Source organism: Humulus lupulus, chromosome 2 (genome assembly GCF_963169125.1).
Source record: "Humulus lupulus chromosome 2, drHumLupu1.1, whole genome shotgun sequence".
NCBI classification, from domain to species: Eukaryota; Viridiplantae; Streptophyta; class Magnoliopsida; order Rosales; family Cannabaceae; genus Humulus; species Humulus lupulus.
In genome coordinates this window covers 73,744,155-73,769,976 of record NC_084794.1, presented here as the reverse complement: position 1 = coordinate 73,769,976, position 25,822 = coordinate 73,744,155, and the positions used below count along the sequence as shown (strand labels likewise).

At 35.4% G+C, this 25,822-nt stretch overlaps 2 protein-coding genes across 2 annotated transcripts; both read right to left on the bottom strand.

The window, feature by feature from the left end:
* Positions 1 to 2,079: 2,079 nt before the first annotated feature.
* Positions 2,080 to 3,041, bottom strand: LOC133816107 (uncharacterized). The gene is made up of 3 exons (XM_062248775.1): positions 2,828 to 3,041; positions 2,455 to 2,690; positions 2,080 to 2,338 (listed from the first exon to the last, which is right to left on the bottom strand). The coding sequence occupies exons 1-3, from the start codon at positions 2,963 to 2,965 to the stop codon at positions 2,095 to 2,097; spliced, it is 618 nt and encodes a 205-aa protein (XP_062104759.1). The 5' UTR covers positions 2,966 to 3,041; the 3' UTR covers positions 2,080 to 2,094.
* Positions 3,042 to 7,399: 4,358 nt separating this feature from the next.
* Positions 7,400 to 7,864, bottom strand: LOC133814404 (uncharacterized). Its single transcript, XM_062247369.1, has 2 exons — positions 7,579 to 7,864; positions 7,400 to 7,515 (listed from the first exon to the last, which is right to left on the bottom strand). Exons 1-2 carry the CDS (start codon positions 7,862 to 7,864, stop codon positions 7,400 to 7,402), a joined length of 402 nt encoding a protein of 133 aa, XP_062103353.1.
* Between the last annotated feature and the right edge of the window lie 17,958 nt (positions 7,865 to 25,822).

Here is a 25,822-nt window from a genome sequence, read left to right as displayed (position 1 = left end):
TCAGGGCAAATAAAAATAAATTAAAAATAAGAAGTATCATTGCAAGATCTTGTACGTATCCATCTGTCTCCCTATCGTCTGTTGGGATTCGTGAAATTGTTAAGGTTGGAAATATTGCATATTTGATGAAAAGTTTACAACCAATGGAGGTAAAGTGATTTTTATTACTTTCCAGTAAATTATATTTATACCAACATTTTTACTGACTATTCCAAATAAATTGATGTAGATAGCAAAATTTTGGATTCAAGGAAAAATAATTCTAACAAACTTAGCACAAATATTCTACTACATGTCATGTCCCGCATGTAACTCGGGAACTACAAAAACATACAATGAAAACTTTTTGTGTAAATGTGGAAGTAGATCAATTGCAACACCAAGGTGTGTATTAAATAATTTAAACGTTCTAAAAAATGTATCTTCTTAAAATAAACTAATGCTCAAATGAAAATCATATCAATTTCAGTGTCAGGGCATATGCGGAAATCAATGAGAATACTAGAAGTATATCTGTAATTATGTTCGGCCATGTAGCAGAAGAGATGTTGGGTTGCTCTGTAGTACAATTAATGGAACATTCTGAAGAGGTTTGTTGTGTTTTAAAAAAATCAACCAAAAAAAAATCGTATATACTAAACAAATTTCAGAAATATCATTTTTCAACACTAACTTAAACCTATAAAAAAATTTCTCAGGAGAAGAAATAATATATTGAAAGACTAAGCAAAAAATTGTCAACAAAGAGCTGGACAATACAAATTTATGCTGATCCATAAAAGTTAAAGCAACAAAAATATAAGAATTTTAATGTCTACTCTATTCAAGAATTGCAACCAGAGGAAGTAGTTGAATATTCGTCTTAGTTTATAAATTACCTAACTAAATCTTTTAAATATTAACACAACGTTTTTCTTTTAATACCATGTAATATATTTTCATTATTTCACATATTTAATATTTATTATGGAAATCATATAATTTTTAAATATTTCTGTTTTAAATTCAAATATATACAGTGCAAAACATAACGTGCATTGCACGTACATTCTAACTAGTATATATATATATATATGTGTGTGTGTGTATATAAAAAGGAATCCTATTTCCTTTACCCTAACCCTAATTCTTTTCAATCAGTCGCCGCCCTCTAATTCTCTCTTTCTCTCTCATTCGATTTTAGCATTTTCTTCTCTACCCACCCCTCTCTCTCGCGACCGGTTGTACTCCTTGACCTCTCCTCTCTTAGCTTCGCCGTCACTCTTGGTCTCTCATAACCACCAGACCTCCCTATTCAATCTAGCCTCACACCCCAAATGTTTCTCTCTCTCAATCTTGGAGCCCCTCTGTCTCACGATCACCAACTCACCATCACAGACGCACGCCACACATTCTGCCACTAACCCTCCCTCTCTCAATCTCAAATCCAGTCGCCACTCGCCACGCTTCTCTCGAATCTTGGCGGCAACATAGCATCTCAGACTTATTTTGGTACGTATTGGATTCATTGGGTTTGTTCCATTGTATTTGAGGAAATGTCTCAGACTTAGGGCCCGTTTGGTTGATGGTAATGGGCCAGAAAGGAAAGGAATGGAATGTTAATGGGCCGGATTCTTTTGTTTGGTTGGAAATAACAAGTTTGGAAAAGAATTCCATAGTAATGCTTATTCCCCCATACTAATGGAATAACTTTTCCAATTTTGAGTCAGTGGAATTATAATTCCATTCCACTGCTTATCATCATCTCTCTCCATCTGGGTCTTCGTCTTCTTCTCCAACTCGCTCCTTCGTCACCGACAGGTTCATCAGGTACGACTCCCCTTTATCCGTAACTGCATATATTGTTAGGGTTTCTCATGCTTGCAATTTATTTATTTATTACTTATTTGCTTTATTTATTTTGATATCTCACTCTCCTCTTACTCAACCCCTAATCCGACACAACCATCTCTCATTCTCACTCTCAGCAAGAAACACACCCAGTCGAAGGTAGCTGCTCATCCCAGTCGGAGGTCCGTGTCAGAGACACTCTTCTCTTCTTCCTCTTGCTTTTCTAATCTGTTGCAGAGGTACTCTCTCTCTCTATCTCTATTTCTATGATTCAGTAAGAGCACCAAATGTTTGATGGAATGCCTTGCATATTTTAGATTTTTTTTTCTTTTTTTTTTCGTCAAGAAAATGCTGTCTCCCACTCTCATCAACGCTTATACCCTCAAAGACAAGCCATTCTGAGAATCTTGGTTCAACAGGGCCTATCTCAAATATTGGGTTTACATGAAGTGGAGTTGGCCCCATTGGTGTTAGATACTCTTTCATTCCACCCCTTATTATTTCACACCTGATAAAGAAAACCAATGAGGGATAAAAGATATCTAGTTTTGATACATCTCCATTGTTTACTCAATTTTGATGCTTACAGAAATGGTAAAAGATTAAGGTATTGGAATATAGTACTTGAGATCGAGAAAGCCGCTCATCTCAATTGCCCCACAGAATGAGACTTCACCATCTCCCTGAGAAAAGTGCATGTCACCAGTACTTAGATTTGCTCCCTCTACGAATATAGGAAGGTAGATCTTTGATCCTGTACTTAGGTTTTTAATGTCACAGTTCCCACCATTTTCTCTTCCTGGTATGGTCCTTGCAGCCTCCCTAGCTATCTTCTCCCACTCTGGAGTACCCTCTTGGATCTTTATATGCATGAAAATTGTGTTAGATGTTTAGATTGTAGAAGCTACATAGCTGCTACTTGGTGTTAAAACTGATAGTATGATAGAAATGCGTGAATTGAAACTTTAATATAGTTAGTAGCTTCATGAGGTCATACCTTTCCGAGGAGACAACCCTTTGTTGTTGGTAAGCTAGCCATTGGCCGTTGATGCACAACTTCACAAAGTTTCAAAGACTCAACTCCATTCTCAACAAGTTGTCTTTCCCTTTCATTCCAAATAATAAGAAGTTCCATTGAGGGAGCTGTTCCAACTATTCCCGGGTGATTCAAACCCCGAAATCTTACTCCTGTTATTGATCATTAGAATAAATGTTGTGTTTTGAGTCAATTCATTAATTAAGAGCCAAAGAGAAGAAGAAATAGGTTGAGAAGCCACCTGGTATGTGAGGAGAGTAAGCATATATTCCTGGTCTTCTCTTCCCTAGATTTGAGAGGATAGAGGTTCACAGTATCTGTCTGACAAAAGCTTAAGTGAATATATATTTATATTTATATTATATATTTATTTATATATATATGACTGAAATAAAAACCTTTTCAATGGGAAAAAGTCTTAATATCCAAAGGTGTTATTGTGTTTTGCCAACTTATATCTGATCAAATCTGACCAATATCTAAGCTAAATACTATAGCATCTATCTATCTATCTATCTATATATGTGATGTTGAACATGTTTTTGTTCTTGTGTTCATACACACATTAGATTTAGTTCCTTTCTTCTTTTGTTGTTATCTTAATTAGAACAATATCTTTTACTAGATCTTCTGATAAAAAGATCACAATAAGGGAATAATATATATCATTACATCACTTGTGATATTTATGAATGGTTCTAAATATTCATGCAAAATTATTTAAACCAACCACACATAGAGAAATGTATATATATATGTTTAATTTTGTAGAGTAGGTATATTATATAGCTAAGGATATTATTATGATGATGATCATCATGTTCAGCACATAGAGCACCGTCCCAACCGGCCCATTGAGCCCTGGTCTCAATTACCTTGCAAGAAACACCATATACTTAGGTGTCATCACAATAAGTAGAGTGGTCATAGTGGCTACTGCAGATTCATTAGCACTAGCAGCAAAAACAGAAACTTTGAGAGCCTTGCATCTTCTTTTGGTCCCTGAGATGACAACCCAGTAAAAGTTGGCTTCAATCCTAGCCAACTCCATATTCACCTGAGCCAAGCAAACCACACCAAAAATTTCTGGGCTGAGCAAAGGATGTTGTTAAGTACCTGAGATATTGTACTTGGTTCTGTTATCAAAATATCAGAATACAACAAAATAAAGCCTATTCTCATCTAGTGATACCATCATGAATGCGAAGAAACACTACGAGCTATCTATAAATGCGACACTGTTTAGCTAGGATATAAAAGTAAGAACTCATCATCTCATCTCGTGTCCACATTTTAGAACTGAATGTAGACAAACCTGATTGTTTTCTAGTGCCTATATAAGGTGTGTGTGTGTGTATGACAGTTTAGCCAACTCTTTTCATTTTGTAAAAGCTCCAAACAAGTATATGTAAGCTCAAGATTTTAGGTAGAGAAATGACCAAGCATTGCATCACCAACTAATTGGTTTATTCATCTACCTTTACTAAACTGGAATATTCACTTCAAAAAGCAAATGATACAATAGTTCTCAATGCTTAGATCCCAAAATAACATTAGTGGTTTCAGTGAGTGAGTACTACCTCTATCAAATTACAATCTTTGGTTTTCTGATCATAATAAGCAGAGTGGTCATCTTTAATTTAAATTTTCTCTTGTTTCGGATTAAAAAACACACTTAATATGCTTAGCCTAATTTCAATGCATAAAAGAAACAAGGAGCCCACCTTTCCCACTTTCTCCATCTTCTAAATAACTCAACAAACTTTCAATTTATTACAAATTAGATTGGAAAACATAATCTATGTCTGTGTTTCTTCTAATATGGGAGGCAAATTTCTGATGTAGCAAAAAACTTGTGGTTTTTTTTTTATTGTAGCTACCATTTAGCTTGGCTTATGTCGTTTTGGGACTGTATAACTGTAATAGAAGTTTCTGTACTGAGCTGCTGCTCTTCAATTCCAAGGTTACTGCGTCAATTTTTAATACTACCTCTCGGTGATTAACAATGGCCATAATCTGATTTTTTTATTTTGTATAAATGCAGAGTCACAAAGAAGCAGCCCCCTTCAAGATCAAGTCATTCCCTTGGTATGATGACTTATGTATGGTTTTTGGCAAGGATCGTGCAACTAGAAAAAATGCGGAGACTGCAGCAGATGTTGTTGAAGAACTTCAAACTGAAGAAGAAAACACTACTCTTGGAGAAGATGATTTCAACTATGCTAACAATGTGGATGAAGTGCCATCTATGTCTGTTTCAGATGCAACAAGAGGTGCTCAATCTCACACTCAATCAGATGGGTCTTCAAAGAATAAAAAAGGAAAACTGTAAATCATGAAGAACTTTCAGATGCACTCACACAATCAGCTTGTATTATCGCAAGAGAAATTGAAAAAGCTTCTATTCGTTTGAGTAAAGCTATTGGTGAAGACATGAATGAAAATCATATGCAACTTGGGAAAGAGTTAGAAAGGACCACTACACTTACCACAGCTCAACGTCATAAGGTAGCTCGCATGATTATGCAAGATAATGCTCTGGTTTCTTACTTTTTCAGTGTCCCAGATAATGAGAAGGATGAATGGGTGACACTTCTTCTTGATGGCTCTCTCTAAGATCATGTTTAGTCCACTTTGCTCTACTACAATTTGCAGGACAATTTATATTGCCTTTGACATTCAGTAGTATACAAATTATAATCTTTTGGATATGATGTAATGTTTTATGCTCATAATTTTGCAAACTAGATTGTCTTTGAGCATAGATCTGAGTAATTGGACATGAATACTTATACTATTTCTAGTGATATTTCATGTGCATGGACAAAGTTTGATATCGGTAATAAAAAACTCTTTTGATTATTAGAATATAAATATGTTATAATGTTTAGTTTAACATTTTTATGTTATTATATTGTTTTATTTTTAAAAAATATAAAATAGTGTTTAGTGATAATTAAAGTAAATTGCATTTGACATTAAAAAAATACTTCACAACAATAAATTCTTATTGATAATTTTAATATTTTGTAGTGTTCAAAAGTGGAATTATTATGCTTAAAAAAAGTAAGATTATTAAATATTATTTTGTAAAAAAAGAATATGAAAAAAAAAGTAACATCATTGTTGGTAAATCTATATATATATATATATATTTAATATGTTTATTTTAATTTATTAATCATATTTTAAGCACTTTGGGTATTTTTGTCCAAAATAATTTTTTTCCATTCCATTCCATAGTCAACCAAACATAAGAATATGTATTCAATAATTGATTCCATTATTCTAACCAAACAACATAATCGCGTTACCTTTCTTATTCCATTCTATTACTATTCCTATTCCTATTCCATTGTTTTCATTACCTCAAACCAAACGCCACCTCAAACCAAACGCCACCTTAGTGTTTGGTTTTGATTTTTTTATATAAAAATAGTGTTTCTGTTTTTATTTGCAAGTAAAGAGTTAGTACTTTGCACGCTTTGTATGAAATTGTAGAACTAATTTTGATTTTGGATCTATGTTGTTGATGATAGATTGCTTAATATTTTCGAGTTAGTACCCATTGTTACTGCTGGGTCTATTGTGTATAGCCTATTATTTTTTCGAGATGTTCTGTTGTGCTTAATATTTTCGTGCTTTATGAATTATTAACTTTTAGCGTTTTTTTGTTAAAGATTGTTATTGTTTTGTTCTTAATCTCAGTTTGTTTTGTTCTTAATGACAACTCATTTATATTTTATAATGTATAAGTAATATGCTTAGTTGCTTACTATTTATTTAAATGGATAAGGTCCAATAGTTTGCGATATATTTTTTTTTTTCACCTCTGTGCTAAATGGAATATTGTAACGTACCTAGTTTTTTCTCCATTGATGTTTTTTTTGTATGAACTTTATATTTGATTTTTTTTCATATCTGTGATTAATATATATGTTATTAATGGCCTGAGATTTGATATAGGTTTGATTGATTTTTATGTGTTTAACGTTCTTAGATCTGAGATATCGATATAATATGATATTTAGTATTAATATGTTTAATTGTCTGAGATGTAATATGGGTCTGAGATTTGATATGCGTTTTAGTCTGTTTTTAAACTAAATGTGTGCTCTTATTTATTTTATGTAATGGATTTTTTTTCTACAGGAATGGAATTACAAATCATTGAAACAAGGAAGATGCTGAAAACCTCTTATTTTTCAAAAAAATATGATAAAAATGATAAGAGGTCCAACACCTCGTAAAAAAAAGATAGCTTTGTATAAAAAAGATAACTTTGTTTAAAAAGTAATAAAAAATAATTTTGTGATCTTTATCTAACAACTCATTAAAAAAATTCTTAAAAAAATGATAAAAATTAATTTTTTGATCTTCAATTAAATTGGGACTATTTGGATAATGAAAGAAAAATATTGTGACTTAATCCTTGATCGGGGGGAATCCAAATCCGATCAAAGTCGGCCTGAAACCCGAAATTTGAACCCATGTGACATCTGCATATATTCGAATCGAATTCGGTATGCATTTTTATAAATCCGAACCCGTAAGATCCAAACCTGAATATCCGAAACTTGTCAAATCCGACCCGTGTGCACCCCTACTATTCTCCTTAAAATGTCCCGTCTTTTCACTATGAACTTGTACTGCACCATACAAAAGTACTATAACCATTGTGAAAGGTTATGACCATCTAGATTTCAACTTGCCTAGAAACAACTTCATCCTTGAAATATATAGCAGCACTTTATCCCTCGGTTGAATGTCCTTGCGAAGAATACGCTTATCATTAAATGCCTTCGTCTTCTCCTTGTATATCTTTGCATTCTCATAGGCCTCATTATGGAATTCATCCAAATTGTTTAACTCCATAAGTTTATTTTCTCCAGCCTTGTACAAATCCACATTCAATTTCTTAACTGCCCAATATGCTCTATGCTCAAGCTCCACAGGCAAATGACAAGCCTTCCCAAATACCAAGCGATAAGGTGACATACCTATGGGTGTTATGAATGTTGTCCTATAAGTCCATAGAGAATCATCGAGCCTTTTTTACCAATCCTTCCACGAAGTGTTAATAGTCTTTTCAAGGATGCTCTTTATTTCTCGGTTGGATACTTCCGCTTGGCCAATAGCTTGAGGGTGATAAGCCAGTGTGGTGCGATGAAGAACTCCATTTCGAGCACAAACAACAGTAAAACTATGGTTATAGAAATGACTCCCTTCATCGCTTATGATTGCTTGAGGGGTCCCAAACCGGGTAAAGATGTGTTTATGCCGAAAATTTAGAACTACCTTCATGTCATTTGTAGGTGTTGATGTTGCTTCCACCACTTAGATACATATTGTACAGCCAATAATATGTATTTTTTTATTGAATGATGGCGAAAATGGCCCCATGAAATCGATCACCCACACATCAAATAATTCAACTTCCAGAATTTCAGCCATAAGCATTTGATCCTGTTGACGCGATTTTTCGCCCACAGTGTATTAAGAAATAATAAGGTAGATTAGTGCTTAATAAACCATAATGAAAAATAAATGAATTCACTCAAGAACACATAATTTTTACGTGGTTCAGTGGTTAAAATCCACCTAGTCCACGAGTCTATATTATTGTTGTTTCTCTCTCTATTTTGGCAGAGTTTCGGTTTTACAGAATAATGGTGCCCTTTCATGTCCAATATTCCTAGTATTTATAAGGGAATTTCATGGTTAGGTTTGGGTAACCGCGTGAGTCAATCATGCATTTACAGAATTATTACATTTAATACAAATAATTTCCATTTATATTGGGATATGATTTGATCACAAGGTAAATGTACTCATAATATCTGGGACATTAAATATGACAGCTTGGTCATAAATATACATATAAAGGGATCCCGAGTCCCTAGGGATCCGTGGGTATGCAATATACTAGAACTACCATGATCTGGATATCTCCTCCAAGCTCGTGCTTCATCAGCTGCTTTAATATTCCGAGCTCACACTTCACAACCTTCGTGTCCGTAGCTTGGGTTAAACCCAGGATGCCTAACACCACGCGTGACCATATGAAAATGGAGTTGTCCATGTGGAGAGATATCATTCCCTTGGCTATTTCTCTGTATATTTATTTGCCAGCTGTACTCGAGCTGAGTGAGTGAACTCGGGCTAAAATTAAGGTACAACAGATCCCTTCTAGAAATGTTCCCAGTCCTCTGACAGCGATCACAGCTCTTAATTAATAAATTGGTATCCTTGAACAAAGTAGGCCAATAGAATCCTGAATGAATCACATTTGACGCTGTCCTGGTAGCCCCAAAGTGACCACCACACTGAAGAGTGTGCTAATGCGTTAAAATAGACTGCATCTCCTCCTCAGGCACACATCTCTGAATCACTTGATCTGCATAATGTCTATAAATAATGGGCTCTTCCCAATAGTAATTCTTAACCTCCAAATGAAACTTCTTTTGTTGCTGCCTTAACATATCAGGAGGTGGAACTTTGGCTACTAAAAAATTAACATAGTCTGCAAACCAAGGCACCCACTCATCTTCACTTATAGCAAAAAGTTGCTCATCTGGAAAATTATCATCAATTAGAACTTCCCTTTCACTTTGCCCATTCTCAATCTCCAATCTTGATAGGTGATCCGCTACCAAATTTTATGCCCCCTTTTTATCCTGAATCTCCATATCGATTTTTTGCAACAATAAGACCCAACGAATAAGACGAGGCTTGGCATCTTTCTTAGTCATAAGGTATTTAATGGCGGAATGAGATATGTCCTAAACTTGTCAAAGGAAAACACTATTGCTAATAACTCTTTCTCGGTAGTGGCATAGTTCAATTGCGCATCATTGAGAATCCTACTAGCATAGTATATGGTCCGGAACACCTTATCCACCCACTGCCCCAATATCACTCCCACAACATAATCACTTGCATCCCACATAAGCTCAAATGGGAGATTCCAATCTAGTGATACTACAATCAGTGCGGTGATTAATTTATCTTTTAGGGTGTTAAATGCCCTCAAACATTCCGAATCAAAATTAAAAGCTACTCCATTCATGAGTAAGGCTGACAAAGGCTTTGAAAATCGTGAAAAGTCCTTAATAAACCTTCTATAAAACCCATCATGACTCAAAAAACTTTGAACACCCTTAACAGAAACCGGTGGAGGTAGGTGTTTGGGTTTTATGCCCTAATTAAAACTCAATTTATTATCAATAAAAGAATAGAAATCATTTTTTGACTTGGTCAATCACTTTGCTCACATGTTTTATTTTAATTATTATTTGTTTAATATAAACTTCTATTAAATATCGAGCATATAGCTAATCATATTTATAGTGACGTAATCACAATGAAATATAAATATGATTATATGTTCAAAATAAGTTAGTCCTAAGATTAGTCAGTGCACAAGATTTACACTGACTTGCCAATCTACGATATGATCTACTTACACATCGCATTGTTATGTTCTTTCCAGAACATTGGCAAAGTAGATAAGATCGGATGTATTTTTTACATCGAACTGGACCGATATTGACAGTTGATAGGATAAGTAAACATATCGTTATTATCTATTCTATTCATATTATATAGTTGACGATAGGTCAATTCAATCTCAATTATAAGTGGTTAGTATTCTAACTGATTGTATTATTTGAGTTCTTGGACTTGTTCGTTACCAGCTTACCCTACGGACTAGCCCATACTTACGTCTTGGAAACTCGGCAGTATAATTGAGTGGGAGTGCTAATCATAGATATGAACATCTATAGCTTCTGATGAAGAAGTGAAACGATGGTTTCCTTTTAGTTTGGTTGAAGGTGCTAAATGATAGAGATCTCATTTCAGTAATAAATATTAGTTTACTGAAATATCATTTATAAGGAACTAAGTGTTTTAAGGATAAAATACAATGAGGGGTAAAACGGTATTTTAGTCCCATCTCATTGTAGACCGTCTATAGAGGATTGAGTGATAATTATGGTTGTAACAATGAATAACTAATAATGTATCTATATTGCTTATAGAGTGTTCTATGAATTCAAGAGTGCAATTCTGAGTCTTTAGTGGAGTCATTGGGAATTAATAAGTTAGTAAATTTATTTGTTAAATTTATGATAACTTATTGGAGCTTGATGTCATAGGCACATGGTCCCCACTGTACCTTGGATAAAATCATCTAGATAGTCTCAATTAATTGATTTAATTATCAATTAGATGTATTAAAGTTGACCAAGTCAATTTTGGATAGTTTCAGAGAGTTATGTAATTTAGAGAAGAAAAGAGAAATTAGGGAAAATTTATAAATTAAGATAAATTGATATCTAAATTAATAAATAAGTTTAAATCAACGTTTAAATTATAAATAATTAATTTTAAAAGGATTTAAATAATTATTTAATTAATTAAATCAATAGAAAATAATACATGTCTTGATTTTAAGTCCAATGGGCTTATAATCAAATGGGAAATTTCATGGGCCTAAAGCCCATGAGAATTTCCACCTAGGGCTGATTAATAACTATTATTTTATTAATTTTTTAATTAAATAAATGACCTAATTGAGTCTATAAGAGGAATGCTAAAGTGAGAGTTTAAATTTGTAGTGTCCTAGTAGCAGCAGCAGTAGTAGTATGTTAGTTTTCGTGGATTTTGGTTTAAGCCGGAACTTAGTTGGAAACTCATAGCAACAATTATGGATTTTATAAGTTTAACCTATAGTTTAGAAATATTAATTATAACATAAGGTTTGATTAATATTGCTGGTCCTAGAAATATTATTTATTATAACCTAAGGTTTGGATAGAATTATTAAGAATGTGACACTTGTCATAATCATGTTTATTAAGGATTTAAGTATTATTGATGAATAGATTAATTAAAAGATAGAAGCTCTAGGACCAACCAGCAGCTGTTAGGATAACGTTTTGACCTAGTCAAAGCTGTTTAATCAATTCAAAATATGCTAAAAAAGTACAAATTTTTGTTCGATATATCAATGTATGCCAATATATCGCGGCTATAGGGGTCGATATATTGCCTACGGGAGACACGGAAAACACGTCGACTTCGCACGAACAAACGGAGCTCGGCATATAGGTCTAGGTTTTTTATCTTTGAGGATTTTAAATTTAAAAACAGCCTTAGCCACTTGGACCTGCCCCTTGAACGATTTTGACCAAGTTCTGGGCATCTGTTGAACGAAAATTCAAATCTTTTTCATTTTATATTCATTTATTTATTCATTCTAAAAGGGGTTAGTTTCACTCCTTGAACTCTATAAATAGGACCTAGTACTCATCCATTTCATTCATCATTCAAGCATTGTTTAGAGCCTCCAAGTTGCTAAGGTTATTATAGAGAGAAACACTTGGGTTTTGGGATAAAAGCTTTCCAATCTAAGCTTTTCTAAATACTTGGGAAGTGAGATATAGTGTTATTTCGGTATCGAGGTATAGATCAAAGTCATAGTTCATCCAAGGTATTCTTATCCTTAAGTTCAGTTCTTCATAGTTCTTTATTCCATTTTCTTTTAGACCCTAACTCTTGTTTATGATTCTTAGTAGGTGTTTAAGTTCCTTGAACATTAAGATTTTTGGTAAGTTTCTACTTGGATGGTTTAGTTTTTCTTTTTCATCCATTTTCATTAGAAACTCATGGTTCTTACTGTTGGTTTCACGAGTGTTCCAAATCTCGTTCTTGTCTCCATATCCTGGCTTTTGGTAAGGAAAATAGGTTAGATTATATGTGTTTATATGTTTTTGTGTTATGATATGCTATGTATATATGTATGGATATGTTTTTAATCACTTGGGGCTTATAGTTGCTTAGATAGCAAACCCCAAGATTTTTTTATCATTATATGAATATGTTTTTAGTCGCTTGGGGCTTATAGTTGCTTAGATAGAAAACCCCAAGAATTTTTATCATTATCGTAGTTTAGAGTTATGATTTACCCTACCTCGATTAGTAGACAGAGGCCTAGATGGGTTATCATATACTACCTTGTGATCTAACCTACCTCGATTAGTAGACTGATGACCTAGATGGTTTTATCACATGCTACGATAATGAGTTAATGGGCATTAATATTGTAGTCCTATATGATATACGCTTTTATAGTCATATGTTTTATAGTATATACTTATGATATAGTCTTATGTTTATGATTTATGATATATGTTGTTAGTAGATTTTCCTTGCTGGACATTAGGCTCATTATTTTCTTTTAGAATGATGCAGGAAAATGAACATGGAAGGTGGGAAAGATTCGTGGCAACTTGGCATGAGTGTTGAGGATTAATGGATTGAATGGACTGCGTGAAGATCGAGGATGGTTTTTTAAAGTATTTAAATTTATGTTTTAATTTAAGTCCGCACTTAGTATTTTAAACAATTGATTTAAAGTTTATGTTTTATAACAATGGGATCCTATACCATATTTTGGGTTTTGAATAAAATTATGTTATTTCATATGAATGTATTTCAAAATAGTAGTTACGTCATAGTAGTTTTTAATGGTCTGAAGTCTATAATTAGTCGGGGCATTACAATTGGTATCAGAGCCAGGTTCATATGCATGAAGTTCTCCTTGATACACACGCACAAGCTCCAAATCTAACCGCCAATGTAAGTGTTTACATTTATTATGCTTATGTTTATGTTATTAGCTAACGTTTTAGCCATTATTTTTTCAGTTAAGAGTGGATGGAGCCATGACCTATCAGAATATTCGAGCCATTAAGGCATTGAAAAGGATTAGAGAGCTAAGGAATACTGTAGGAGTGTTAGAAAGAATCACTCAAAGATTAATCTTATTCCACAAGGAGATAGTCCATCTTCAGACTGCTAAGCAAATTATGATGAGAGCTACAGAACAATATGTCCTAGTAATTAGGCTTTTTAAAGATTTTCCTTCTCTAATTTTAACATTAGAAGAAATATGGGAGACTATAGATGATGATGATGATGATTTATTGGTAGCCATGAGATATTATTTTCTCATACTTAGGTTCACCTCTAAGTTGGAATTTCAATTCACTAATGAACAAAAGCATAGAATCTTTATGAATCTTCCCCGAGGTAATTTTGAGGCTCAAGATAATGAGGATTATGAAGAAATATATGATGATATGTTAGATGAATGGTCAGATGTTGAAGATTTTGATTTTTAGATTTACCCTAGTTATGTCAGTTTATTTATTTATTTTGCATTTATGATTGTACATAGTGAAAAAACTTTTTCCAAATGAATATTATTGTTATTTTTGAATAACATGAATGAGTTTGATTTTTTTTTTTTTTTTTACAATCATAATAAATTTAAAAAAATTCAATAAATAATAACCAAGTTCAGTAAGGGTGGATACAAATCAATGTACCGAGTCCTATATTGAGAGTTCTGGGGCCCATAGTAGTGGGAACGATTTATTGATCCCAGCCCTCCCTCAATATGGTTAACTTTGGAACAACGACGAGTTTCGAGCCTGAGAATTAAGTCATATAGGATGATTAGAATCAGACTTAGGAATAATAAAGATGGCAGATTTTCTAAGTATAGAAACACACCCTAATTATAAAGAAGGCTTACATAATTTTTTCATAAGAAATCATAACTAGTAGGTCCGAGTTATGTTTTCTTAGACTAAGTTTTGCTGTAGAGCCTATTAGGGTAAGTTCTAGCATGTCTTTCTCGACTGCTAGAACTTTGCTAAAGATATTGGTTAGAAGGTTTGCACGCACAGTCGACAATGCCTCCAGCGCTGCCAATGAGACTAACAAAGCCCCTCCAGTCCGAAGACGGGGAACGCGTGCTACCAATGTTGCTACTAACAGAAGTGCACCGTCTCCGGTTGACAACACTGCTGAAATTATTGGACTACGGTAATAGGTGGAAGAATTGCTGCAGCAACAACGGCAACCGCAACTGCAGCCACAGACTCAAACTCAGCCTCAACCGCAACCGTAGCCTCAGCAAATGGCTCAAGCACCCCAACAAGTAGGTCCGTACGGGGGATGGACAATGGCGAACTATGCACCTTACCCATCTCAGTACATAGAGTCGATCTACGAGCGGTTTCATAAGCAACACGCTCCAAACTTTGAAGAGAAAACTAACCCCTTCAAGGCAGAAGAATGGCTTAGGAATGTAGAGCCGATCCTAGCACACATGAATCTCGGCAACGCAGACCGTATATCCTGCGTTTTGTCTCTTCTAAAGAAGGATGCTAGAATCTGGTGGGATTTAGTACAGCAGACTCACGACGTTGCCACCATGACATGGACTAGATGTAATGACCTAACTATTTCTAAGACCTTGGACCATTAAAACTAATAGACATAGCTACTACTTTGAAGAAAACATACATAAGAAATAATCATAATTTTATCAAAAGTCCAAAATAAATGTTGTGCAAATTACAAAATAAAATATAAAATGTGGTATGGGTCCCATTGTTTAATAAAACATAAAAACATATCTTTCAATCAATTGTTCAAAAAACTAAATACGGAATTACAAAAGAAACATAATTCAAAAGACTAAAATAAACGTCATCCTCGATCGACACGCATCCCATTCACTCCATTCATCATCAACACACAAGCCAAGCCACCAAGAATCCTTCTGCCTCTGTATCTAGTTTCCTGCATCACACTAAAAATAAAGGAGTGAGCCTAATGCCCAGCAAGGAAAATCTACTAACAACATATAACATAAATCATAAACATAAGACTATATCAAAAACATATACTATAATACATATATCATAACTCTAACCCATGATCATGGTAATCTTGGGGTTTGCTATCTAAGCAACTATAAGCCCCAAGCAACATAAAAACATTGGGGTTTGCTAGCTAAGCAACTATAAGCCTCAAGTGACATAAAAGCATTGAGGTTTGCTAGCTAAACAAATATAAGCCCCAAGGACTACAAGACATATTCATATATACTATAAAATAACATATCATAACATAAACATATTATAACATAAGCATATTATAACATATAAGCATATAAAATCTATCCTATTTTCCTTACCAAAACTGGGATATTTGAGAACAAGAGCGGGATTAGAACACTCCTAAAACCAAAAGTATGAATGGTGAGTTTCTAAAGAAAAGAGATGAAAAGAAAACTAAACCATCAAAGAAGAAACTTACCGAGAAGAACCTTAAATCAAAGAACTTAAACACCCAACCACAAAACCATTAACAGAAGTTAGGATCTGAAAGAAACTTAAGGAAAACTAAGGAATCATAAAGAATAGAACTTATGAATAATATTACCTTGGATGAACTAGAACCAATCTACACCTCAATATTGAAAACACACTTTATCTCACTACCCAAGTGTTTATAAAGCTTAAGATGATAAAGCTTTTATCCCCAAAATCCAAGTGTATCTCTCTATAGAAATCCTAGCAGCTTGAAGGTTTTGAACACAGCTTGAAGAATGAAGAAAAATGGCTGAGTACTAGGTCCTATTTATAGAGTTCAAGGAATGAAAATATCTTCTTTTTGGCTTGAATAAAATAATGAATATTAAATGAAAAATATTTGAATATTCGGTCAACAGATGCTAAAGACTTGGTCAAAAACGTTCAGAGGCAAGTGAAGAGGTTAAGGGATGAATCAAGCTCGGATTCCTCGGAGTTCGAAAAACTACACCCAGGGCTGATATATCGCCCACCCTAGGCGATATATCGCTTAACCCTATATCCCAAGTGTTCGTGGTTTCGTTCATGCGAAGTCAACGTGTTTTCCGTATCTCTCGTGTGGCGATATATCGCCCCTATAGCTGTGATATGTCGGCATACATAGATATTTTAAATGAGTTTTGCAAAAATTTAGGATAGTTAGAGTTGATTAATCATGTTTGACTGAGTAATACGTGATTCCAGCATGTTCTGCAAGGTTCTAGAGTTTCTAGATACTTCTATTATTGAATTATCCATTTAAAATGCTTAAATCCTCAAATAAACAAGATTGTGACAAGTGTCATGCTCTTAAAATACTATCTAAACCTTAGGTTATAATTAAAATATTTCTATGTCCAAAAATATTAATCAAACCTTATGTTATAATTAATATTTCTAAACTATAGGTTAAACTGATAAAATCCATAACTATTGCTACGAGTGTCTTACTAAGTCCCGGTTTGAACCAAAATCCACGAAATCTAAAATACTATAAACCACTACTAACTATCTAGCTAGCTAAGTAAACATTCTAGGACTCTACACTAGATTTGTGGAGCTCTTTCATAAGAAGTACTACAACTCGACAGTCATCGCTACGAGGGTAGAAGAGTTCATCAGTCTGAAGCAGGGCAACTTAACGGTAGCAGAGTATGCTCGACAGTTCGACGGACTAGCCAAGTTCGTGCTAGAGTTGGTCCCAATTGACTTTTTGAGGGTCACCAAGTACGTTAGAGGGCTCAAACCAAAGATTGAGCTAGGGGTCAAGCTAGGAAATCTGGAAACCACTACTTACACCGATGCTCTAGAAACGACTATAGATGGAAAGGCATCAGGAAAATGTTAGTAAGGAAGAGGCCAGCAAGCCTGAACCTAAGCAGCAGAATCAACCTCATAATGGTCGGTACCACAACAAAAACCATCAGCATAGCAACAATAATGGTCAGAAGAGAAGGCATCCTGTAATGACCCAAATTTCCTAATAAGGTTTAAGACCTTGATTAGGAGGTCGGGAGGGCCATAATTGATTTATTATCCCATTAAATGATTATATGCATGTTTATGTGAATTATATTATTATATGATGATAAATGCATGCATTTGGGTCCACTTTTCATTATAAGGGCATTTTGGTAATTTGGCCCGTTGAGGACATATTTGTATATTTTCATGCATGTTGGTGAATTATGAGTAAGACCACATCATAATGTGGATTTGTTTGAGACATTCGAAATGAGATGGTCTCTGAACGCAAGTTATCTGTTTGGTCATAACGGGGTTAATTTCGGGGCTCGAGGTGAGTCTCGGGTAATTTGAGGATTAGAACATTACCGGGAATTAAAGGATAATGGGATATGATTTATTAGTATTTGAGGATATTGAGAATAACGGGAATTGGAGGGTGTTAATTGCGATCAACAAGATGGGCGAGAAAGGAAAATTTTACCCTTGGTGGCCTTAAGAGGACTTTAAATGACCTAGGGGAATTTTGGTCTTTTGACCTTAAGGATTATATCAGCCTTTTTCTTCTCCTCCCGTTCATGTTCTTCTCTCCTTCTTTCTTTGAATTTTGAAGCTCCATTTGAGGAACCAAGTTAGGGAATTGAACCTTGATGGTCTAGGGTTATGTTCTACCATTGAAGAGGGTGTGATTCTGAGCTTGAGGTATGTTTCTAGCAATTAGAACTCTGGTTTTTCTCTGTTTTTCCTTTTTATGTTCAGTTGGGAATTTGATTGGGATAATGAGAATTTATGGGAGTTTTGGCAAAGGTAGCTTGGATTATGATACCTAGGACATGTAGAGTAGATATTTGGGTCCATTTGGGAGTTTGGATGGAGTTTGGGATCAAGTTTTAAAGGTTGGAAATGGAAAACTTGAAGGAGGAAGAACCATGGCTTTTTCAGCCTGGTCCTAGTGCTATAGCGCCCAAGGGAGGGTGGTACAGCGCTATCCAGGGCCAAACAGCTCTTGTTGTAGAGATGGGGCGCTAGGGGGGTAGCGCTGTAGCGCTACCCTACTTTTCCTAATTCATATTTTGGGCACTTTTGAGGGTTTTTGGCTCGGGGTTTCAATTCCTAAGGTTCGGGATCGAATCTACTAACAGTTTGAGTACGATTCAAGGTTCCGGGAGTGAGGTTTAGATCAAGAAACTTTTATTGTTGATTTCATTAACTGGATTCCATATTTGGTTATGACTAGGTGATCACTAAGGGATTAAAGTATCGATCGTTCTCAAGGGTCGTTCATTTGTTATTTCTAGCTCAAACCAGAGATAAGAAAACTGTACCTAGTATGTGATGCATGAGAAACATGTGATTAGGGCATGACATGAATGTTGAATATGAGATTGATCAGATCTCGAGTCTCTGTATTTATGCATGATCATAATTATGCTAGGGATTGTTAAGTAAGCATGTTGAATGCCCTACATTTGGATATTTGACATATGATATATGCCTGGTTGCATTGCTTACTTGTGTATGGCACTGACCCATGAGTCAGAAATCGGCACGAGCCTTATGGTATTGGCTTAAGAGTCAAGAATGGCATTGATGTGTTTAACACAAGCCGAAATGATTAGATCTAATCAACATAAGCATTGAATGACTCATCATGAGCATTAATGCTTGACCGATCTCAAGTTCGATGAAAACTAAAAGTGCTTGTCTAGCCTAATGGCTAGTCACTTAGAGCCAGGGCCAGAAGGCCCAGGTGACTGCATCGTCACATGGATAAGGGTGTGAAGCCCATGTTAGTGACTCATTCATCAGTCACTCATCTGGTTTAAGTTAGTGACTTACTCATCAGTCACTCATCTGATTAGGGCTATACGCCCCAGCATGATTATCAGAATCTCAAAGTGTTAATCACTCATCTGATTAGGTCTTGTAATGACCCAACTATTTCTAAGACCTTGGACCATTAAAATTACTAGACATAGCCACTATTTTTTAGAAAACATACATAAGGAATATTCATAACTTTATTAAAAACTCCAAAGTAATTATTGAAATACATAAATGAGCGATATGAGATCCCATTGTTTTAAAATAAAATATAACTTTAAATTAAATGAAGTTATTTACAAAGCTAAATGCGGAAAATACATAAAGACATAATTTTAAGAGACTAAAAATAACGTCGTCCTCAAACTGTCATGCAATCCATTGAATCCCTTCATCCTTAATACACAAGCCGAGCTACCAATAATCCTTCCGCCACCATATCTATTTTCTTGCATCACATTAAAAATAAAGGAGTGAGCCTAATGCCCAACTACAAAAATCTACTAACACATATAAGCATAAAACTATATCATAAACATATACTATAAAACATATGACTATACAAACATCTATTACAATGGCCATCATACTTCTTGGGGCTTTCTAGCTAGGCAATCATATGCCCATAAATTTACGGGGCTTGTTATCTAAACAAGTCATATAAATTTATGGGGCTCGTTATCTAAAAAAATCATATGCCCAAGGAATATATTATTGGGGCTTGCTACCTAACCAAGTTATGTGCTTGTTATATAAACAAATTATGTGCTTGTTATCTAAACAAATTATATGCTCAAGCTCTAAAAACATATAATACATATATCATAGAATAAACATATCAAAACATAAAATACATAAGATCTATCCTATTTTCCTTACCAACACCGGGACATTTGAGAACAAGGACGGGATTTGGAACACTCCTAAAACCAACAATAAGAATGGTGAGTATTTCTAAAGAAAAGAGATGATAAAGAAGAGAACTAAACCATCAAGAAGAAACTTACCGAAAAGAAACCTTAAGTTCAAAGAACTTAAATACCTAACCAAGAATCAAAAACAACAAGTTAGGATTTGAGTGAAGAAAACTAAAGAACCATATAGAAATGAACTTAAGAATAGGAAATACCTTTGGATGTACTAGAATCGATCTATACTCGATATTGAAAACACACTATATCTCACTTCCCAAGTGTTTATAAAGCTTAAGCTGATAAAAATTTTATCCCAAACCCAAGTGTATCACTCTATAGTAACTCTAGCAGCTTGAAGGCTCTGAAGGCAGCTTGAAGAATGAGAAAAATGGATGGGTATAGGTCCTATTTATAGAGTTCAAGGAGTGAAAATATCTCCTTTTAGCTTGAATAAAAATAAAGAATATTAAATGAAAAATATTTGAATATTCGTTCAACATGTGCTTAAGACTCAATAAAAAACGTTTAGAGGCAAGTCAAGAGGTTAAGGAATGAATCAAGCTCGGATTCTGTGACGTTAAAACTTATGGTCTTAGGGCCAATATATCGCCTGGCCCTATGTTCTGAGTGATCGTGGTTTCGATCGTGCGAAATTGACGTATTTTTCCTATCTCTCGTGTTGCGATATATCGCCCCTATAGCTGCGATATATCGGCATACGTTGAAATATTAGACACGTAATTGCACTTTATTAGCTTAATTTGAAATAGATAAACAGTTTTGACTGAGTCATAATACGATCTTAAAGTTGCTGGAAGGTTCTAGATCTTCTAGATCTTTCTTTTTAATTAAACTATTCATCAAAATATTTAAATCCTTAATAAACATGCACACGACAAGTGTCATGATCTTATTAGTTCTATCTAAACCTTATAGTATAATAAATGACATCTTTATAATCAGTTATATTAATCAAACCTTATGTTATAATTAATATGTTTAAATTATAAGTTAAAGTTATAAAATCTATATAGGTGTTGCTACTAGTTTCGAACTAAGTCTTGACTTGAACCAAAATCCACGGTAACTATCATACTATAAACTAATACTAACTACTACTATCTAGCTAGCTAAGTAAATATTCTGGGACTCTACAGGGCTACACGCCCCAACATGATTATCAGAATCTCAAAGTGTTAATCACTCATTTGATTAGGGCTATATGCCTTAGCATGATTATCAGAATCTCAAAGTGTTAATCACTCATTTGATTAGGATTGACTTGATAGTCATCCATTCAGGAGGGCAGGATCCCCCATCATTATCTGGACTTATTTACATGCATGAATAGGGCTATTATTGCTAGGCATGTACATTATGATTTAGTAACATGTTATTACTATTCATGAGCATATTGAGTTTTCTTGCTGAGCTTCGGCTCACGGGTGTTATGTCGTCCAGGTAAAGGCAAATGAAAGTGGAGCATCCTTGAGTTGGAGAGCTTAGGTGACGATGTGTACATATGCGGCTGCTCGACCGCCACAATAGAGGGTTTAAAGAGGAACTAGGGTTAAACCCTATTTTTCCGCTTAGGTCGGTTGGTTGTAAATCTTTTGTTGCAATTAACCTTTAAATTATATTTTTGGGATCCCAATGTATACAGTTAAAGTTTTAGTGAAACATTGTATCTTAACCAAAAAATTTAACCCTAAACCACTAATCATACTTAGTTACACGATTATGCCCAAATGACTCGATTAGCGAGTTTAGCACTGTTTACAATGCACATTGTAACGGTCCCTGGGTAGTAGGGCATTACAACTTGGTATCAGAGCGAGCCAAGGTTAAGGGTTGCTGAAGACAAGCTGGGCATGTACACTCGTCATCAAAGATAGCTTCACTCAGGATATGGTAACTATTTCTGTAGTTATGTGCTTAACTGCTCAAATAGAATGTAAATGCTTTACCTGCACATTGTACTAGGGAGAATGAGATTCTGATAGAGCCTGGCTCTTGACTATATGATTACTTGCTCTGTGAATATATATAAATGTGATATTTTCATGCTGAAGTTGGATGCATGGTAGGTATGTTTGAAGAGTAGAGATTATGATTGATGTATGAATGCCATGGGCATGTGTTTTAGCACTGCAGTGGTTTGTGAAGGTAGTTTGGTAAGATTGTTTCTATGGGGAAAGATCTTGATATGCTCATCATGTTTAATGGGTCAAGTTATTGACTGCAGATTCAATCAGAAGGTATGTATCCAAGGCAGATAATGAGGCCTGGTGATGGTTATACCGGGGCTGGGAGTTATAGCCAGGGTTTGAGTTCTTCATCTGCCCCTCAAAATTTCCAGCAAATTTTTATAGATTTGCAACTAAGATTAAAGAGGCAAGAGGAAGAGATTAGGTGTTTGAAACAGCAGCAAAATTTGTCAGGGAACACCTCTTCCATCATTATGCCAGGAGTGGCACCAGTTTTGGCTCAACCTAAGGTTGAGAGCAGGTGGGAATTTCTCTGTGGAAGATTCCAGGAGTACTACGCTTCAGTCTTTGAGAGAGGTCTAGATCCATTCAGAGCTGAGCAATGGATGGGCATGATCAGTTCCATCCTCTACATGGGGCTGGTAGGTCACGATAGGGTGATCCGTGCTACATATGTATTGCGGGATGATGCCCGGACATGGTGGGAAGTAGTATCCCAGACACGAGATACAGTTTTGATGGACTGGAAAGAGTTTAGGCAGCTGTTCAATGAAAGATATTACTGTGATGCAACCAAGACTGCTAAGATGAATGAGTTTTTGAACCTCGTTCAAGGAAATGCAACAATAACCGAGTATATTAACATATTTGATGAGTTGTCCAAGTTTTCTTTTGATATGGTACCCACGGATGTAGCTCGGAAGGAAATTTTTATCCAGGGATTGAATCCCAGAATAGCTCAGGGCATTAGAGTTGCCCCAGTGCATGAAATCTCTACCTACGCTCAGGTGGTAGGGAAGGCTCTTGCTATTGAGAGCACAGGAAATTAGATTGAGAAGGAAAGTGCTGGAGAGCATGGAGCTCAAGCAAAGATACCTCCATTTATTGGAGCAAGTAAGAAAAAGAATTGGAGGACTTACCCAGAATGCACTCGGTGTAAGAGGCGGATCTAGGAGAATGCCGAGCAAAGGCATGTTTCTTATGTGAAATGGTTGGGCATTTCAAGAAAGATTGCCTAAGGAAAAGGAAGGATAAGAAAAAGGGGGTGGACAACTAGACTCCAACTCGAGTGTTCGCTCAGATGGAGTCAGATTCAGAGACTGAGACTGAGGCTGGTTCCTCAGAGGTGGCAGGTCAGCTTTCTAGTTCTGATTTTTGTATTATGCTGACTGGTTTTGGTACCATTCTGTTTCTTTGCTTGTTGCATATAGAGAAGCATAGAGATTATATGCAGATTGCATGGTTATGTTGTGATGGGAATGTGATACTTTACTGGTGATTTTATGAGACGAGGTAGATTATGGTGGGGAGAAGACTCATCAGTTGGTTTGATAAGGTTGGTTATGACCGACTTTAGTATGATCCTGGATTTGGATTGGTTAATCAAGTGTGGGGCAATGATAGATTGCAAGGAAAGGTTAGTAACTCTTGGGTTTGAGAGTGAGAAACCCTTGTGGTAGTTGGCATTGTGCATGGATTTTGTATGCTTATGACATTTGTATTTAGAGCTAGAGATCTATTGCAGGAGTATGCATGGACCTATATGTTAGTGTGGTGGATACCACTTAGGTTGTGCCAATGGGATCAGGACAGACTAGATTCGTCTGTGAGTTTCTAGATGGATTTCCAAGGGAAATTGTCAGGATTATGTTTACATAAAAGGATAATGGTGATTGGATTGGTGCCAGTAATGGAATCAGGTCTAGGGCACTGTATTGAACGGTTTCAGCAAAGTTGTACGACCTAAAGGCTCAGTTATTGAGTAAGATGGTATTCTCCAAGGTGGATCTTTGATCTGATTAGTACCAGCTGAAGGTCAGGGAGAAGGATATGCAGAAGACTGCTTTTGTATCAGATGAGAGCACTTGGAGTGCTGGGTGATGTTTTGAGAATTTGGTTAATGCCACGTTGTTTTTATGAATTAGATGAATAGAATATTCAAAGATTATCTGAATTGGATTTGTGATCGTCTTGATCGATGATATTGTGGCATATTCTCTATGGAGATTTTGCCAAGGTCAAGGAGCGCCTTAGAGGGTAGGAGTTTCCTTGGACGAGCAGTATATTATATGTGCTTTGGGAAAGAGTTCTAAGTCTTCTTGCAGATCAGAATTAGTTTGTAGGTTGTTATGACACCTCAATGACAGGGAAAAGTGATTGCCTATGCATCATGTTGGTTAAAGGATCTGACCAGAACTAGAGTAGAGTTTTTGGGGGGCCAGGTGGCAACTTGTTTACTTGAGTTTACTCTTGTAGAGAGGATTAAAGGAAGACAGCTAAGTGAACCACATATGGGAAGAATTGAAGGGAATGTCTTAGCTATATTATGCAGAGTCAGGTATGACTTATTGTGATATAAGGATCGGACTTGGGATTCGATGGACACTGGGATTAAATGGGAGATCCTGGATGAATCTTATACTACTCTCTTATTCTCTTCATCCAAGCATTATGAAAGATGTATTAGGGTCTGAAAGCTTTATAGTGGTGGCCTGGGATGGAGAGGGACATGATTATATATGTGACAAATTTCTCAACCTATTAGTAGGTTAAGACGGAGTATCAGAAACCAGTAAGGCTATTGTAGCCTTTGAGTATTCCATAGTGGAAACAAGGAAACATTGCGATAGGTTTCACGGTGGGGCTGCCCAGGATAGTGGGCCGGCGTGATTTAGTTTGGGTTATTATGGACCAGTATTTAAAGTGAGTTCACTTCTATCAATAAGTAAAAGTAACACAGTTGATCAGTATACAGATCTCTATGTAAGAGAGGTAGCATGCCTTCATGGAATTCGAGGTCTATCTTATCAGATGAAGACTCTGTTTTTACTTCCAGGTCTTGGGAGGGTTAAGGAAGGCGATGAGTATATAGTTGGACTTTAGTACAGTTGATTATCCTCAGACTGATGGTAAATCAGAGAGAGAGAGTTATCCAGCATTGGAGAGGCACTTTATGAAACAATGTATAGTAAGAAATGTATATCACCCATTCATTGGAATGAGATGGGTGAGATGTTGATTTTGGATCCTGAGGTAGTTCAGGGGACCATTCAGATTATTGAAAAGATTAGAGCTTGGCTGCTCACTTCTCAGAGTAAATGGAAATTTTTTGTTGAATTGAAAACCAGGAACATGGAGTTCCAAGTAAAAGATTGTATCTTCCTTAAAGTATCACCATAAAAAGAGGTGAGGAGATAAGGGAAAGTTGAGCCCTAGATTAGCAAGGACTGTTTGAAATCCTAGAAAGGATCAGTCAGGTTGCCTTTGAGTTGACATCAGTTTTGGCACTGTCTGTTGTATACAGTGTATTTTATATTTCCATGTTGAGGACAT

Excerpts from the sequence above, each read along its gene's own strand:
- LOC133814404 (XM_062247369.1), bottom strand. The coding sequence starts at position 7,864 with ATGTCACCTTATCGCTTGGTATTTGGGAAGGCTTGTCATTTGCCTGTG. Across the intron at positions 7,516-7,578 it reads AAGGATGAAGTTGTTTCTAG|TACAAGTTCATAGTGAAAAG; the intron begins GCAAGTTGAAAT and ends TGTATGGTGCAG.
- LOC133816107 (XM_062248775.1), bottom strand. The coding sequence starts at position 2,965 with ATGGAACTTCTTATTATTTGGAATGAAAGGGAAAGACAACTTGTTGAG. Across the intron at positions 2,691-2,827 it reads AGGGTTGTCTCCTCGGAAAG|ATCCAAGAGGGTACTCCAGA; the intron begins GTATGACCTCAT and ends ATGCATATAAAG. Across the intron at positions 2,339-2,454 it reads AGCGGCTTTCTCGATCTCAA|GTGTGAAATAATAAGGGGTG; the intron begins GTACTATATTCC and ends TTTCTTTATCAG.